The sequence below is a fragment of the Puma concolor genome, chromosome D1 (assembly GCF_028749965.1).
Source record: "Puma concolor isolate L17-30 chromosome D1, mPumCon1.1.hap2, whole genome shotgun sequence".
NCBI classification, from domain to species: domain Eukaryota; kingdom Metazoa; phylum Chordata; class Mammalia; order Carnivora; family Felidae; genus Puma; species Puma concolor.
The window spans coordinates 72902185-72921043 of NC_141676.1; the positions used below are offsets into that span (position 1 = coordinate 72902185).

The window sequence follows — 18859 nt, forward strand, 5'->3', positions numbered from 1 at the left end:
TCCGTCCTCATACCGTGGTCCTTGCGAGTTACGTAATTAGGGGAGCACGTGGGAACTGGCTGTTACTGCCAGCGCTCTGAACAGATCTTTGCCTGTAGGTGTTCTGCGGCGTTCTCTGTGTACCGATTCGCAGACTTAGCCCAACTTCCATAAAAACTAGGGGCAGCACAGACCAGCTCAGACTCTTACATTTTCATTTGGACTCTGTTACTTCTTCGTGGCTTTGAACAGTTCACCATGTCTCTCTTCGCCTCCGTTTTCCAATCTTTATGATGAGGAGAATTTCTGGAATTTATTCGGAATAGCAAATGAAGTAGCACCAGAACCCTCTAGCCCAGTATTGGGGCGTTGGCACTTTTCCTAGTGCCTTCTTGGTGAGGAGATGCTTCTCATTGGACGTTGGTGTACAGGTCTAGCCTAATGTCGTTCACCCCTGCTCTGAATTCTGGATTCTCCTTCTGGGATTAAGAAGACCAGGCATAGACCAGCAACCTTGACTCAATCCAGCACTCTTTTTGGCTTGCTGTGTGACTTCTGGGGTGACTAAGACTTCTGAGCTTCACTCTGCTTATAACTAACGTATGGATGTTAGTAACCACCCCCACCCCCAGGGTTGTTGTGGGGGTTGCATGAGATAGGCGCTCAGTAATTAGGACACAGTTCAAGTTGAGTTTCAATGGTCTCAGCTGTAAAATAGAGTTGGGAAATAGAGTTGGTAAGGCTGGCACAGGGATTAAAAACTGCATTTCATGGTGGCAATCTTATTCTTCCTACTGTTGCCCACAGCCCCTTCCGTGTACACTGCTCAGTGGCTAACACCAAATAGGTTCTTTTCTTTTCTTTTCTTTTTAACGTTTATTCATTTTTGAGAGATGGGGGGGGAGGGGCAGAGAGTGAGGCAGACACAATCTGAGGCAGGCTCAGGGCTCTGAGCTGTCAACACAGATCCCCATGCAGGGCTCAAACTCACGAACTGTGAGAACATGACCTGAGCCACAGTTGGACACATAACCGACTGAGCCACCCAGGCGTCCCCTGAATAGGTTCTTTATTAGGACTTGTTAATTTTTTCCCTAAGATTCTCTGCTCTCCACTCTCCCACAGGCCTCCCACCTCTTCATTTTGTTCATTTTTTTCAGCTCTCAATTCAAGCATTTCATCCCCAATGAATACTTCCCTGATTCCACACTCTAACCCAAGTCCTTTTGTTTTATGTACCGGTGGAATTAAATTTCCATTTGCTGCCAACCATTTATTTCAGTATGTATATATGGGTGTGTGTATGTATGTATATGATTTGTAACTGGAAAGTTCCAAGAAAGCTGGGTGGGTGATTTTGGTAACCATTTTATGACAAGATCATATCATTTTTCCAAATAAACTCTGTAAAGATACCCCATTTCCCTCAGCAGTGGGCATCTTGCAAAGCCATTGGGAAAACTAAACTGTAGTTTCCTTGTAGCTTTCTAAAGTCCAACGTCTCCAGCCTGCTTCAACTGGAAACACAGACTCTCAATACATTTTGTTTGAGTTTGGGAAACAGAACAAATGACAAGTCTGAGTTTCCTTCACTAAAATAATTTATGTACTTGAAATAGATTCATAATTAATTCATTATAAACATTTACTAAGTGCTTATTCTCAGCACAGGGGCAGTCACTGGAAATAGAAGGTTTCAGAAGAAAGTAGGTGGATCTCCTTTTTTCCTTAACCTTTAAGAGATTTTCTTTATCCCCCTTAGTTGAAACATATTTTAGTAGTCCTTTTCTTATAAAACATTCTTTAAAGAATAACAGCAATACTCGTCATTGAAATTGTATTAAAAAATATGTTGTGACTGATCTGTATTTTCAAAGTGTTTGCATGATTATTTTCCAGTGGAAGTGGGCAAGAGAAATTACACTCCAGAAGACTGGACGTCATTGATAATTTGTGTTTTACATGATAGATACAGTAATGAGGAAAAGTAGGTCCTGTCAATGAGCTCATGTCTCATTCCTATATTTGCATATATTTTACAGGATGGTTTATAAAATCCTCCAGTGAACCTACTAAGATTGTTCCACAGCCTAATGTGAAGAAGGCATTTTTGGATGAATTGAAAGCTGAGAACATCAAGAGGTTCTTATAGTAAGCATATACTTGAGAGTTTATATGGATAATTTGTTGGAAAATTGTTACTCTGTTTGGAAATATTGATCCAATATTTCATTTATAGGAGCTGAGTTTTTAAAAGAAGTTTTATTTGTTGAAAATCTTGTATCATATTTCATTTAGAGAGGATTATACTTTAAGCTAAACTGTATCACAAGAGCCATTTTTGAGGAGGACCCAGCATACTTGTCTGTGAAGGACCAGCCCCTGTCACAACTACTCTGCTCTGCTATTGTAGCAAGAAGCAGCCATTGAAAATACATAAATAAGAATGGCAGTTTCAATAAAACTTTATTTATGGGCACTATAATTTGAATGTCATATAATTTATAGGTCACTATATATATATATATACACACACACACACACACACACACATATATATACACATATATGTGTGTGTATATATATATACATACACATACACTACCTATTTAAAATATAATAACCATTTTTAGCTTGTGGAGTGTACAGAAACAAGTTAACTGGATCTGGTCAGGGGAACATAGTTTGCTGACTGCCGTTTTAAAAGACATTATGTTCTAGTCAAGAGAATAAATCTGGATTTTGGACTTGGATATACTTGAGTTTAAATTCCATCTTTGCCTATTGACAGTAAAATCACTAGGGGTGAATACTTAACTTTCCTGAGCTTGCATTTCCACCTCTATAAAGTGGGGACCATGATATTGTTGTGACAAGGATGATTAAAGAGCATATATGTGACAGGGTTTGCAAACTAGCTCCCTAGTTCCTGAAATAGCTATCTGTAGTGTAAAGCAAAAGATGTAAATGAGTAAACTTAAAGAGTATTTGCAAAGCAACTAAAAATAAAACACTTGTGTAGGATGATTGTATGTAATTGATTAGAACACTTAGGTTTTTCAAAGCAGAATACTTGACGTCCCTATTAGTGATTGAAGGATTCCTTAGTGGATAAAAGTTATGATTTTATATAAAGGGAAGTTATGTATATATACACATATATTTACGTGCACACATATAATAAGCATAAGTGTGCACACATGATCCTACATACATATGTCTGTTTTAATTACAATAGAATTAAAGCCATAAATAAACATTCACTAGGGCACCTTCCAGGTGTTTGGAAGGGCCATTTCAAGTGAGAGACCCTGAAGCTTAAATTTGGTGGAAATTCCTCCTCTGACTCTTGGACTTACTTCACTGTAATTATGTATAATAGATAAAATAAAAGTGGAGGTCCGGCAAAATACAATCTCCTTCCTAGACAGAGCTGCTGTTGCTGCTGCTTCCTTCTTCCTTTCCTAACCTGTGACATAGACTGACCAGCGAAGAAGAAAAATGAATGCTTTAATTTCTCTCTCTGGACCCTGAATAAAATGGAAGCAGTTTCTTAATTATTCCTCCTTGACCCTGACCAAGCTCCTCTGTTTGGAACTCAAGGAGTTTCATCATTAGCACAAAAGAAAGAGATTAAAACTTGATATTTTAGTTGGATCAACAACTTACTTGCAACACACCTCTTAATTGATTAAAATAATAAAAATTAAGAGCTGAAGTTTAATATCAGCTACCTAACTGAGCCACAGATCTTTGGGAAGTAGTGAGGGAACAATATTCTCCCCATATACAGATGAGAAAATGAAGATTTAGCCAGGATTACACAATTTAGTGGCAAAACCTCAAATATACTCCTTGTAGGATTTTATGCCAGTTAATTTATTTATCATTGGAAATGGATTTTTTCCCACTCTTCATTAGGATCTGCTTTGCTCCAGATGAGTGGGTTCTAGCCCTGCTTGTAGCACAGTGTAGTATCGTAGTTGGTAATGACAAAACCATTCCAAGGAATTTCACTCATAATAGCCAGGTCTGATAATAATCCATCCTCCTCCCTCCCTCCCTCCCTCCCTCTTTCTTGGTGGTGGGGAGAGCAGGTTCAAGACTCCCCATTGGCAACTGTTCTTTTTTCTTTTTAAAAAACATTTTTTTGTGTGTAAACTCTATCCTCAACATGGGGCTCGAACTCACGATGCCGATATTAAGAGTCACATGCTCTACTGATGGAGCCAGCCAGACACCCCATTTCTTAGATGCAGGGACAGAGTTATCACTGTGACTTCAGAAAATATGCATAATCTGCATCCATTTTACTTATGTTACAGTTTGCCATCTGTGTAATGTAGAAAAAAATAGCACCATGCTGGCTCTTTTTCTCTTTTCTCTGCAGGTATACGTTGAAGGGATATAGAGACACCTCAGCTGCCTGTTAAGATTCTGTATTTCTGTTACTACATTTTGTAAATACGCATTAGAAACTTTGTGTAAGAGGTTGTATGGGAGCAAGAATGACCTGTGCCCTTCAAGGTCCTTCTACCAGGACTAAGAATCAAATTGACACAAACAGATTAACAGGAGGAAATCAAATTTAATAGCATACGCACAGGGATTCCACACAGACATGGAAATTCCAAAGCAGGACAAAATGAGTATACATGTCACCCTGAACTAAGAAGTGGGCAGGGGTCTGAGACTTCAGGTGAAAGAAATGTGCTTCACAGGGCAATGAGAAAAACAGATGTTTGGTAATAGATGTGTGCCCTGCCTATACAGAGGGATCACTCAGATCAAATTTATCTCTGCTAGTAACCCTTATTCGGGGAAAGACCACCAGTTTCGATTCTCCTGTGTTGTTAAGGGAGGGACAAAACTTTCTTTTGAGCCTGTAGGGTCTTGATTGCCTTCAGCTCAGAATAATCTTCATGCCAAAATGGCCCATCTTGGGGCAGCCCACCTTTGGCCCCTAGGGTGTTAAGCCCTTAAACATTTTTTGAATGAGGATTTTAATACCATCTTTGTAAACATAACTTAAATTATTTTAATGGAGTTATAAAAATTAACAAAAACTCCATTTTTTTAAAAAAAATTGGAAGTTATTCTTGGCAGTTGATTTTTCAGTCAAAAATTCAGATACACAGTAAAATTAAGTATTTGTATTAAGTAAAATTAAGTATCATAGCCATGTTGCCTATTTATTAGTGTTTTTTTTTTTAAACTCACTATACGGATGGACATGTGCTAATTTTAGGAAAACCTACATATTCAGAACCAGAAGTTCATGAAGCTCAAGAAGTTCATGATCTAGAAATAAATATCTTTTTATGATACGTAATGCATTGTCATATGGATTTTTTTTCCTTTAAGTGGTTTAAGATGAAAATACAAATGAGCTGAATTTTCAGAGAAACAACACATTTCCACAAAAGAAAAATTTAAACAAAAAGCACCACTCTATAGATATATTAAATGAGAGATTAGTAAACTCATGACAATATTTTTGGTGGCTAAAATTTTGGCTGCATAGTTTATTAATTAAAGATATTCCTGGTCAGTCTAATTATCATCATTGATTTTTAAGTGTATTGCTATGCATGATGAATGGAGTACAAGAGATTCAGTCTGAACTTGTGTAAATATTTTTAGATTATTCCTTAATGAAGATACTTTATACAGGTTGCTAATCAAAAGGTTTCTCACTTGGCTCTAACTTTCAGTCTTTAAAAATAAATGTGATTATCAATCATTCTTGGCACGTCACAGCTTGGTATTTTGTAGGAAAATAATTTTTACCTCCCAAATCTATTTTACACAGTGAAATAAAGAAATAATTCCATAAAAGTTATAAGATGCATGAGTCTTAAGGAAAGATATGATACTTTCGTCATTTACTATGGGGACACGTCCAAAGGATCGCACATAACGATTCTCTACAAAGATCAGTTTCTCCAGTTTTTCCTTGAATGAGTACAAATTACAGAATGAAACCTTCAAAATACACTTTGAGGATCTATTTGATGCAATAATAGTGCTGCTTTGTTTTTTTTTAACGTATCACATTTCAAAGCAATTTTTAGATGTAAAGCTGCCTTACTTGGTTGTTCATTTGGGATGCTGGCTGACTAAACATTAATTTCTAACCATTTTCAATTTTTGTTCACCAGTAATTTTACACGGATGCCACATTTAGCAGGAACAGAACAGAACTTTCAGCTTGCAAAGCAAATTGAATCCCAGTGGAAAGAATTTGGCCTGGATTCTGTTGAGTTAGCCCATTATGATGTCCTGTTGTCCTATCCAAATAAGACTCATCCCAACTACATCTCAATAATTGATGAAGACGGAAATGAGGTAAAAAAAAAAAAAGGGAGAGATAAGAAACTACCCTCATCTCTATTTTTTTCAAGTACCTTTTATGAAAGAATGGCCCTATACCATCTCTAATTATTGATAGAAATTAATATTATTGAAACTTGTGAATGTTTTTCATATCTCATTAACAGTATCAGCTATTTTCCTATGATGTTTGAATTTAATGTGATGTTGGAAAAATTATGAGAAATTAATGCTTGATGACAGTTGTATTTTCTGTTTTTTTAGTATTGCATACTAATATATAGTAATATATTAGTACTTCCAAGCAACTAAAATAAACACATATTTGATAGGTTCAGACTGTAAAAGAAACTGCGTAAGTTTGGGGCTATCAGGAAACTCAGGACACCTGGTGTACAGTTTGAGTCATTAGGTTTTTACTGGTATTTAATGATATGTCTCCTAGGATCATGTGTTCAGCTCTGTGCCCAGAACTTGGATGTGGCATTTGAAGGAGAAGAGTTTGGATGGCAAGTCTGTAGAAGGATATCTAAAGAATATACAATCTTGTTTGCAAGTTAGGGTACATACTTGAGAAAGAAGAGATAATACAAGTAACTGAGGTATATCTCATCGTGATATATATTCAATATGAAGGCTTATAAAATAAAACTCATACCTTTAATCCTATTTAGCATACCTTAGTTTTAAAGCTACTATATCTTAACTAAAATAACCTCTTTTAATCTAGATAGTTTCCTTCAGCCCTTTTGTTAGCAGGGCCTTCTAAATATGTCCAGCTTGATCAGTGAACTGAAAATGTCATGTGATTTAAATATGTATAGATTTAAAAAAATTTCATAATATGTCAATCACCTTCTATCAACTAATGAATCAATCTTTTAATGGCTAATATGCTGTTAGTTTTGTAGCCAGTCATATAATCCCATGCTAAATTTCCTAACATGATTCAAAATTTTCCATATTAGCTACTTTTTAAAATTATACTAGTTAATAGTTTATCTTTTTAAAATATTAATCTCAAAATTTAAAAAGTATTTTTAAAAAAGGTGTGTAGAATATCAGTGTATAGCATATGGTCCCATAACATTTGTTAAATAAGGTGTCATATTTATCTATATATAATCAAGTACTAGGCAGTCTATAAAAGTGTGTTTAGGGAAATTGTTTAATAATAAAATAAAATATTATGTTAAAAAATATATACATATATTTAAACCTTTGTCTTGATCTGTCAAATTTGGGATTATCTATATACAATGAGGAAAATAGCAAACTTGCAGTTCTTTTTTCCTTCTTTGCTTTTATTATTCCATTTCATTATTTGTTTTTGCTATTATAAGCATTTATTAAATTCTTCAAGCCTGTCACATAACATAAAGGTATCATGTAGAAATTTCATTTCGGAGATTTTCTTGAATGGTGTCAGCTCTCTCATTTGGGTTCCTAGACCAATTTCTACTGAGATGGCGAGTGTTTTCCCCACGCATTCAATAAGCAATTCTCAGACACCAGTTGGGTTGTTCTAAAATTCTATTCAATTCTGACACTATTTACCTGGGGATTGTGTCAGATTCCATAGGTAAGAAGTCAGTCTTCTAAAAGTGTCCCCTTCCACACTCATTCAGGATGCCACTTGAAAGCTTGGGTTGTTACTTGTGTTTCTGACCTACCTACTGGCTATAGACTGGAAGTTCCAAAGGCTCCCTCCAACTCAGGGTGCCAAGTGTAAGCAGGTTGTTACCTGTACTTCTGACAGATTGGGAGAAATCAGAGGTTCCCATGATCCCCTCCTCAGGTCTGATCAATTTGCTAGAGTGAATCAACATTTATAAAAACATTTTACATTTTAGATTACTGAGTTAGTACAAAGGACAGTAAATGACATGAAGCAATAGCCAGATGAAGAGATGCATAGAGCACAGTATGTGGGAAAGAGCACAGAGCTTTCATGCCTTCTCTAGGAGTGCCAGTCTCCCCACACTCCCATGTGTTCACCAACCCAGAAGCTCTCTGAACCCCGTCCTTTGAGTTTTTATGGGCTTCATTACATAGGTGTGATGATTAAATCTTGGCTATTGGTGGTTGATCCAACTTCCAGGTCCTCTCCCTTCCCTGGTGGGAGGTGGGCAATGGGACGGAAAGTCCCAAGGCTCTAATCACAAAGTTGGTTCTTCTGGCCCACCTGACCCCATCCTTAGGTGGGGTCAAAAGTTACCTCGTTAGCCTAACAATAGACCCTTTGTTGCTCTCATCAGGAAATTCCTTTTAGGAGGTTTTAGGAGCTCAGTGCCAGAAAAGGAAAGAGGATCAAATATGTATTTATTGTAAATCACAATATCACACTGCCTAAAGCTTCCTAATTTTTTAAAAGCTATATCATTGGTTCATCTTCCTTTTTATTTTCATCCAAGTACCCCTGAACGAAGAGTCACAGACTTCTCCAAGTGCCTTGCTTCCTCCCTATGTCCCTTTCCTGAAGCAGTTGCTATTCAACCGTTGACACAAAATAAACAAACCTTTTAAAAACTTTTAAAGGAAAAGGAAAAGAGTTTTATTTATTTTTTTTTTTTAATTTTTTTTTTTCAACATTTATTTATTTTTGGGACAGAGAGAGACAGAGCATGAACGGGGGAGGGGCAGAGAGAGAGGGAGACACAGAATCGGAAACAGGCTCCAGGCTCTGAGCCATCAGCCCAGAGCCTGACGCGGGGCTCGAACTCACGGACGGCGAGATCGTGACCTGGCTGAAGTCGGACGCTTAACCGACTGCACCACCCAGGCGCCCCAAGGAAAAGAGTTTTATTTGAGCCCAAGTTAAGACAGCTGTGCAGGATACGCAATCTTGCCAAAAGCAAAAGCAGCATTAGGGGAAAAAAAGAAGAGTATTAATCATATAATAAGAAGGTAGAAGGGCTTTAAATGCTGTATATAAGTAATTAGAAAAAAACTTAAAGGAAAAAACTGGTTAAAAACATAGTATGTCAGACTAAATAAAATCAGCTGTGTACTATTTTATAAGGAGTGACTTGAATGTAACATCACAGCAAGTTTGAAAGTAACAAAACAAAAAGAAATACCAAGCAAATACTGACTTAAAAAACTTGTCTATCTTGTAGTCAATTTTAGGGCAAAGTCAAAAACCTTATTAAGAGATAGAGAGCGTTACTACATAAGTGTTTCAATTCATTTTTGTCTGTTAAAGAAAAAGATACAACAGGCCCAAAATGGAGTTAATTGTACTAAGCCCCACTTCAGCAAACCAAGATTTAATACCTAACCTAGTACAGTTTCAGCCTCTCCCAGGAATGTAGCCTTTGACTAGTCAATTTGGAATTACCTGGTCAGCACTAATGAGGTAATCCACCTGATTGACCCCTTATGTTCCCCAAAGGACAAAGATCAATAAGAAAAAAAAAAAAAAAATACAAGGAATGCATAAATAAATAGTATAAGGAGTAAAAAAGAGAGGCATATCTCTAGATGTTGCCAAAATTCAAAAAGATAAAAAAGTACTAGGAAGAAGTATGCCAACAATTTATAGCTGAGATGAAATGCAAAATGGAAAAAAAACATGAAAATTAACATAAGAATGCACTTTTAAAAATCCAAAGAGTTTTAGAACATTAAAGAAATTAAATCCGTAATTCAAAAATTCCCACAACTCAAAGCATCAAGACCAACTGGTTTTCCTTTAAGTGTGAAAGATTAAAGTGAAAGATCATTTTTGTAAAGATCATTTAAATACAGTACAACACAACTTATTTCAGAGAATATTAAAAATTCAACTCATTTTTAAGGCAAGTATAATCTAGAAATTATAACCCAACAAAGACATTGCAAAAATACTAGCCAAATGTGTAATAAATATATATATAGATAGATAGATAACATAATTATCATTATGAAAAAGAAAAACGTATATACTTATCTCAAAAGACATCCCCCCCCAAATATTTAACACAATGAAACATATATTCATGACAAAAACTCTTAGTAAACTTGGAAAAGAAGTTAGTTGACATTACCTGATAAAGGTCACTGTAACTACCAAAATTGATGGTGAGACACTGAAAACATCCCCTTCAAGTTAAGCATATCTGTCACCACTTTTCAACATTGTACTTAATTAAGGTCCTGGCCAGTGCAGTGGAACAAAGGGTAATGGGAGACCAGGAGTGAACCTGTGTTGACTAACACAGTGACCTGCGTTATACTAACTAGAGCACCAAATATCTGCCTCTCCCGAGGCAATCTAAAATGAAGCCAAATCAACCACTACCCTCCAAAAATCCCCGCATTCTCCATATAGCCCATAATTTTTCCATGAGCCACATAAGGTACAAACTCATCTGAATCATTGGGCAAGATCACAAAAGAAACTGTAGTATAAAGTACAGTACAAATTCATATAGAAACACAGTCATTACATCAGCAAGTCTTTCAGCCAGTGGAGTATTCAAGTTGTTTTCATTCAATTTGCCTTTATGATAATCTCCAGTTTTACAGCATCACCAAATAAGTGAATTTTAGACCACGTTTATGAGTTATTCTAACAAGTAGGAGACACTTAAAAAAATTGTTTTTTTTTTTTTCAACGTTTATTTATTTTTGGGACAGAGAGAGACAGAGCATGAACGGGGGAGGGGCAGAGAGAGAGGGAGACACAGAATCTGAAGCAGGCTCCAGGCTTTGAGCTGTCGGCACAGAGCCAGATTCAGGGCTCGAACTCACAGACCAGACCGTGAGATCATGACCTGAGCTGGACTCAGATGCTTAACCAACTGAGCCACCCAGGCACCCCTGAGTGGGAGACATTTTTTAAAGTCAAGGAAACAACTTTTTTTGGTGACTTTATCAAAAGGAGATTATATACCAGAGAACATTGTTCTCTTTCCAAAATTCACTAATATAGCCTCAAATTATGTTTTCTGAATATAACCAAAATAATTTTGGTCCACAAATCTCTATTAACCTTTTGTGACATAAAAAAAAGGCAGTATATAGTTCAGTCTATATCATATGTTATCTCTACACAAAGATAAAATAACGTGTTTATATATTTAAAACATTTCTGGTAGAATCTATAGAACACTGGTCTTATATGTTGCCTGTGGAAGGAGGAACTTGTGTGTGTTGTGCAGGAGAACAAAAATTGACAGTTTACCACACAGCTCTGCTCTGAACAGTCACAATAATTAAGCTACACTGGGAGATGGTGATAGTACAAAACCATTTGCAGGTGGGACAGAAGGACAAAAACAGAGCTGAGCTGTCACAATGTCAATAGAGAACACCTGAATCTGAAACACAGGCAATATAAGCTTGTGATTTAAAGAAATAGAAGTGAATATATAATTCAACTTACGGTTGTGATAAAGGGAATTTTCAACTCTTCATGTTTGTAAGCTCTGTCTCTGGGCTCCCAGAGAAGCTATACTTTAACATTTACTAAGATCAAAATGACTCAGCAAAACCTTAAAGTATGGCTCCATTTCTGCCCCAAGCACACACCGTACATCTGCTTTGTTAAAAATAAATAAGTAAATAACCAAAGAGAAGCATTCCAAACATAAGGATTAGAAAAAGAAAGAAACCTCCCTGGTTCCCACTAGATTAAAACTATAGAGACTTGCACATACTAAAAATGCAAGATAAAGTCTGTAACTTTCTGGAATGTCCTAGGTCATGATGATTTCTAACTGTTTTTCCCTTTTTTGTGTGTGTGTCTTGGGTGGTTGATCTTATTAGTTTTATTTTTTAGTAGTTTGGAAACTAAAACATCTGATCCCTACTTAACAATGTCATAATTCAATCAATATTTCTACAATACAAACATCTTAGAATACTTTCACTTTGGTCATGCACTATCAATTTATACCCAGAATTCTAATTCAACCTTATTCTTTTCAACTTGAATAATACTTGCTTTTATTATTACATACAGTCCATATTTATTCATTTTTTTCCATATATTTGCGATAACTTGCTTACCAATCTTTGAATCATATAAGAGCTTCTTTTAGAGGCTTTGTTTTGTTGAATGATACCTTTAGAAGTTTTCTTTGTTTTAAGTGAATGTCTGTTGGCTCCAAACAGTTACTTTTTGGTAGAAAATGTGTCTTTCATTTCATTTTCAAAAGGAAAGATGTTTTATGCATTATGCATTACATCATTGAGATACCAGCTACCAATCTAATTTTTATTCTGTTTGGGTATCTTGTGTAATCTCTCTTTTGCAACTTTTAACATTAAGTATTATATTGAATATTACAGTTTAACTATGATGGGTCTGGATGTAGGTTATTTTTTAGTTAGCTTGGTTAGGATTCATTGGACAGCCTGAATCCTAGAGTTCATAGTTTTTATTAGTTTGGAAAATTCTTAGTCATTATATATTCAAATTTAGCTCCTTCACATTCTTTCTATTCTCTTCTTTTACAAGTCCTCATATATACATCCAACAGGTTTATCTCTAGTGTATCTTCAATCCTGAAGGTTGTTGTATTTTGGAGACCCAGCTTTATGCAGGGGTCTCTTGTAAGACTCTATTATTTGGACCATCTCTAGACTTTCTTTAAACATCGTGTGCCCCTCTTTTGGGGTCCCAGTCTCCATTAGATTCAACTTTAGTGCAACCTCTCAGGATTCCCGAGAATCCTGAAAATCCTGGAATGTGCCACTTTTTTGGCTTCTGAGTAGTCCTTACTCCTCCCCCCCCCCCAATTCAATGGTATGCTTAAAAACTTAATAATTTATTTTTAGTTCAAGTGTGAATGTTGTTCAGTGTGTCTAGGTACTATTAGATATGGATCTTCTTGAATGTATTTTTTTATTGAAATAAATTTAGTATGTAATTTGTTGCTAAATAATCATCTTAGCAATGTTATAAGGGACTAAATTTATAATACAATGCTACTTTTTATTTGGGTATTAACATTTCCTCCTAAATCAAACCTGGTGCTTTATAGGTCCTCTCTGGGTCTATAGTTTATTCTTCTGATGAAATCCTCACAACTTCTAGCACAGTGCTGGATATTTGATAAGTATTTGCAAAATACTGAAGGATTGATTAACCCTATACTGAAAGGGAAGAATATACACATTTTTTTCCTTGTGTTTGACTTGTAGCAATCAAACTTTACCTGATTTACTTTTGATTATCGTATTTTGTTTTTCTAGATTTTTAACACATCATTATTTGAACCACCTCCTCCAGGATATGAAAATGTTTCAGACGTTGTGCCACCTTTTAATGCCTTCTCCCCGCAGGGAATGCCAGAGGTAAAAATGCAATATGATGAAACAAAAATAACAAACAGAATTCCTCATATATGCAGGCAACAATTAAACAGTTATAAGATTTTTCATATACTCCAAATTTACCCCTTTTTTACAGTTAAGAAACTAGAATTTCTTTATAAGAAAAGGACTATTAGTTTTGTTGACCGTTTTTAAAGATAAAATTTACTCCAATGAGATGCAGAAATGCAAAATGTACATTTACTGACTTTTGACAAATGTGTATACCTATGTAATCCAAACCCCTTAACACACAAAATATTAGTCACTTCAGAATGTACCTTTATGACCTTTCTCAATCGGTATTACACAGACACAGTCAGTCATTCAATTTGTTTTTGCCACCATTGATTAGTTTTGCCTATTCTAAAAATTCACCTAAACAGAATTGTATAGCATGTAATCATTTGTGTCCAGTTTCTTTCACTAAGCATAGAGTCTATGAGATTCCTGCGTTTTAGCATTTAGCTCATTCTTTTTTATTGCCAAGTAATTTTCATTGTATGAAAATACATTAATTACTACTGTTGCATGGCAGTGATTAGTTTTCAAAGAATTTGAATAAGAGTATTGTTGCCATTTTCAAATGGGGAGCCTGAATGTCCATTCTAGAAAATTTTGTGTGGTCTACTCAATAAAGCAGTGTATTTAACTATCATCTGAAATTCTACAGTCAATCTGATTCTTGTGTGGTACTTTGTTGTTTAGAAGAAAGCTAAGAAAGGTAAATTTGAAAGAGTTGAATATAATTTATTAATATATTTTAAAAATTATCTTTCCCATTATAATATTTGACAGCAAGTAGATTCAATTTTGGATATACTGGGTTGAGATGCCTAGGATATATGGTATATTTACGAGAAGTTGCTGATTGACAGTTGGGTATATTGAAATACCACCCGATAGAAGGGTAAGAGTTGGCTATTATTGGAAACATCCTAAGTAAAAAAATTGTATTTAGAGTTGAATATTTAAAAGTCTATCTTCACCAATCAATGAGGATTTAATCCAAGAACATAAGGATTATTTAATATCAGGCAACAGTGCCATATTTTTTAATAAGAGAGAAAAATACTCGTTTTTATTTTCAGATGTATTGGCTTTACTGGCTTATTTATAATTTAAAAACACAAGCTTTGAATCAAAGAATATTTTCTATTGATTTCATGAAACTTATTTCAAATGAATAGTTTACATCTTACTTAATGGTATAATATTAGAAAAATTCTTTCTAAAATTGGCACATAAATAGAATGCATACAATTGTAATTATTTTATGGTTGACCTGAGATAGCAATGTGGCATTTAACAATTGGAAATGAAGAGAGAGTGTATTTTATTTTATTTTCAGTTTATTTTTAATGTTTATTTATTTTTGAGAGACAGAGAGAGAGACAGAGTGCGAGAGAGGGGAGGGGCAGGGAGGGAGACACAGAATCCAAAGCATGCTCCAAGCTCTGAGCTGTCAGCACAGAGCCAGATGTGGGGCTCGAACCCATGAACTGTGAGATCATGACCTGAGCCGAAGTCGGACCCTTAACCGACTGAGCCACACAGATGCCCCAAGATAGTATATTTTAGATCTCACGTGTCCTGACATCACTTAGACTTGTTCCTCAGGTTAAGGCGCCTTACCATCATGGGCCCATGTATGATCCCTAATTTAAATGTATTTTCTTTTCCTTTCATGTCTCATCCCTATCCTTGATCTCATTCCTTTCCCCTCCCCCCCAGTGTATTTGTGTCCTTAGCAATGTACACAGTGTTCTTAAAAACATATGACTTTATTTTGTGTTTGATGTACTTTAAATTTCTATAGGTAGCATTATATTTTAGGTCTTACTTCATCTCTTACTATTTTCAATCAACGTCCTTTAAAAAATCTACCCTGTTGCTTTGTCAGAGCAGCTCATCACTTTTGCTGTTGCCTATCATTTCATGATATGTGCACACCACATGTAACTTACCCATTCTTTTAGTTGCCAACACTGCTTTACTTTTAAGTCCTCATGACCACAGTGTTGCAACAAGTAACCTCATACGTGTCCCTGTTTGGGCTTGCCAGGGTGTCTCTGTTCATGGTAAACCAGGTATGGGATTGCTGTTTTATAGGAATATTTAATTTCCCGACGTCCAGACTGTAGCAGTTTATTGCTTGCACTGACAACCTTTTTTTATATATTTTCATTAACACTTGAAATTATGTAACTTTATAATTTTTGCCCATCTAAGTGTTTTAATTTATTTTAAATCACATTTCTCTGATTACCAGTGAGGTTGCTTATCTCTATACATAGTTATTTATTAGCTGTTCTGGTTTTTATTCTGTGCAAGGACTACGTATAGCCTTCTCCTTTTCCTGTTGAATTTCCAGCCTTTTTTCTTATTGAATTTAAGTATTTCTTAAATATTTTAATTATTTATTCAATATTGGTTTAAATATTATAAGTATCTTCTAATTTTTCACCTATTCATGTTATCTAAGCTTTCCTTTATTGAAAATATATCTTTAATTTTGATATTGCCCAATTGTTCTTATGTTTTTAAACTTTGGGTTTTCTTTATTAATTCTCATTATTTACAGTGATAAATCTGTATAACCAGAATATATAAAAAATACTAATACATAATTATTTAAAAATAGCATTAATATTATCAGCTTGGAGTTAAATATATATGGACAGATAGTATATAATAAGAAATATAGCAAAAAATTTTAATTTAAGATAGCCGTAAAATCTAAAATATACTTTAAAAGTCTTCAGTGAGTGTGAAGTAGTTCAAAAACACTGAAATTTATTGAGCAATGAAAATACTATGTATAAAGAAACAGATTATGGGGGCACCTGGGTGGCTGAGTTGGATAAGCATTCTACTTAGGCTCAGGTCAAGGTCTCGCAGTTCCTGAGTTTGAGCCCCACTTCAGGCTCTGTGCTGATAGCTCAAAGCCTAGAGCCTGCTTCAGATTCTGTGTCTCCTTCTCTGCCCCTCTCTCATTCATGCTCTGTCTCTCTGTCTCTCTCTCTCAAAAGTAAACTTAAAAAAAAAAGAAACAGATTATGTTTCTAGATAAGAAGACAGAGTGTTATAAGGAGGAAATTATACCCACATTAGTATGTGGGCTTAATGTATAATCAGTTAAAATCCCCAAATACTTTTTGGACTTTGACAGAATTATTCTACTCCTAAGAGTCATAGAGATTATTAACTCATTTCTTTCAAGTAGATTTAAACTCTTCTAGATTAATGGAAAGCTAGAAGGATCCCCTGATTCCGCATGAGATTCTTGTTTGTGTTCAAATATTAGATGAATTTGCGGCTGGTGTGCTTCACTGGGTCACCTGTAACTCAGCCAGTGCAATGTTAGTTCTTTTTAAAATTATATATGTCTGTATGTGGGCTTAATATTTTTCACTGTAAGTTATCTTCAGATCTACATCTGAATTCTCCGGAGTGTCAAGTACTGGGCTCTGCTTTAGGCTATTTGAAATGAGCAATTTGACAATGTCTAATAAAAATATAATCTAAGGGTGTCTGGGTGGCTCAGTCAATTAAGCATCCAACTCTCGGTTTTCGGCTCAGGTCATGATCTCGGGCCTTTCTGGGTTCATGCCCCGTTTTGGGCTCTCTGCTGGCAGCATGGGGCCTGGTTGGGATTCTCTCCTCCGCCTGTCTTTCTGTTTCTCCCCCACTCCCACCATCTCTCTCAAAATAAACTTTAAAAATATATGTAATCTAATTTTTGGTTTTCAAACTTCAGCACATAACATGATAATTGAGAAGGCTTATAAAACACAGGTTCTGGTTCCCACCTCGCTGAGTTTTGGTAGGTCTTCATAGTTTGTTCCCAGTAAGACTCCAGGTCTTGATTCTGTGGGTTTAACAACTATACTTTGGGAGCCGCATGTCTTTCCTCCCAGTTCTGTTTCAGCTAACAAGAACAGGAAGATGGAAGCTTGAAAGACACGGAAAATTCTAGGCTGACAGTGCAAGATTGTATTTATTCCCAGTCATAGAACAATGGTACAGTGTAAACTTTACAAGAAGGTCATTGTCTGAAAACAAAGCTTTTTTCTAAATAACAGTGACAACTTGCATTTGTGAAGTGCCCAGAGGACATATCTATCACACTTGTGTTCATTTTCAAAGTGTCCTGTCATTTTTAAACCAATATCTTCTCCAATCCCACCTCCATCATAATTTGTTCTGTGAGGATTACAGATTTATCAAAAGATAGCCACAATTTATAGACATTTTAGGAAGTAGTGTCCCCAAAGTTAGTGATATTAAATAGAGATACATTTCAGGTAGGACACTGACACTAAAACAAAATTCACTGAAATCAGATTGGTTAATGTCTCTGTACTCACAGAATAAAAGCAAGTTCCAGAGAAGGCTAACAATTATAAATGAGACATACAGTGCTATCATTAATAGTGTATTAATATTGCATTGTCTGAAGAAGAAATACAAGAGCTAAAAGTAATCCCTTTACTGAAGCAAAGATTCAGATGTCACCTTCTCAGTAGACATTCCTCTTTTTATTAACATTGCACCCACCCAAGTACTAGTTACTGTTTGCCTATTCTATTTAAACTTTGAAAAAAATTTTGACAGCACTTATCACTTTTTAATATACCATATAATTTACTTACTTTTTAATTCATTATTATCTTTCTGCTTTTCACATAAATGTAAGTTCCTCCAAGGACAGGGATTTACTGTATCCCTAATTTTTTTTTAATGTTTATTTATTTTTGGGAGAGAGAGACAGAGTGTGAGCAGGAAAGGGACAGAGAGAGAAGGAGATGCAGAATCCGAAGCAGGCTCCAGGCTCTGAGTTGTCAGCACAGAGCCCAACACAGGGTTCGAATCCATGAACTGTGAGATCATGACCTGAGCCAAAGTCAGATGCTAACCAACTGAGCCACCCAGGTGCCCCTCTTTTTAAGTTTTTTAATTAATTTATTTATTTTTGAGAGAGACATAGAGAGCAAGTAGAGGAGAGGCAGAGAGAGAGAGAGAGAGAGAGAGAGAGAGAGAATCCCAAGCAGGCCCCACACTGCTAGCATTGCTAAGTGCAGAGCCCAAACCCTGGTTCGAACCCAGGAACCATGAGACCATGACCTAAGCTGAAGTCAAGAGTCAGGTGCTTGACCAACTGAGCCTCCTAGGCACCCCAACAAATGACCTTCTTAATACCCATCACCCAATGTAGCCCATCTTCCACCAATCTCTCTCCATC

General features: G+C 35.7%; 1 protein-coding gene and 1 long non-coding RNA gene across 5 annotated transcripts in view; one reads left to right on the forward strand and one right to left on the reverse strand.

The window, feature by feature from the left end:
• The window catches only part of LOC147576806 (uncharacterized), an 859087-nt gene that overhangs the window by 533212 nt on the left and 307016 nt on the right, over positions 1-18859 (reverse strand). The window lies entirely within an intron of this gene.
• The window catches only part of LOC112864913 (Putative N-acetylated-alpha-linked acidic dipeptidase), a 66270-nt gene that overhangs the window by 656 nt on the left and 46755 nt on the right, over positions 1-18859 (forward strand). For all 4 annotated transcript variants that reach the window (XM_086678551.1, XM_086678550.1, XM_025927922.2 and 1 more), the window contains exons 2-4: positions 2022-2130; positions 6141-6327; positions 13495-13596. In XM_086678551.1, coding sequence (XP_086534677.1) covers positions 2022-2130; positions 6141-6327; positions 13495-13596 — 398 coding nt within the window. The remainder of the gene's footprint in view (positions 1-2021; positions 2131-6140; positions 6328-13494; positions 13597-18859) is intronic.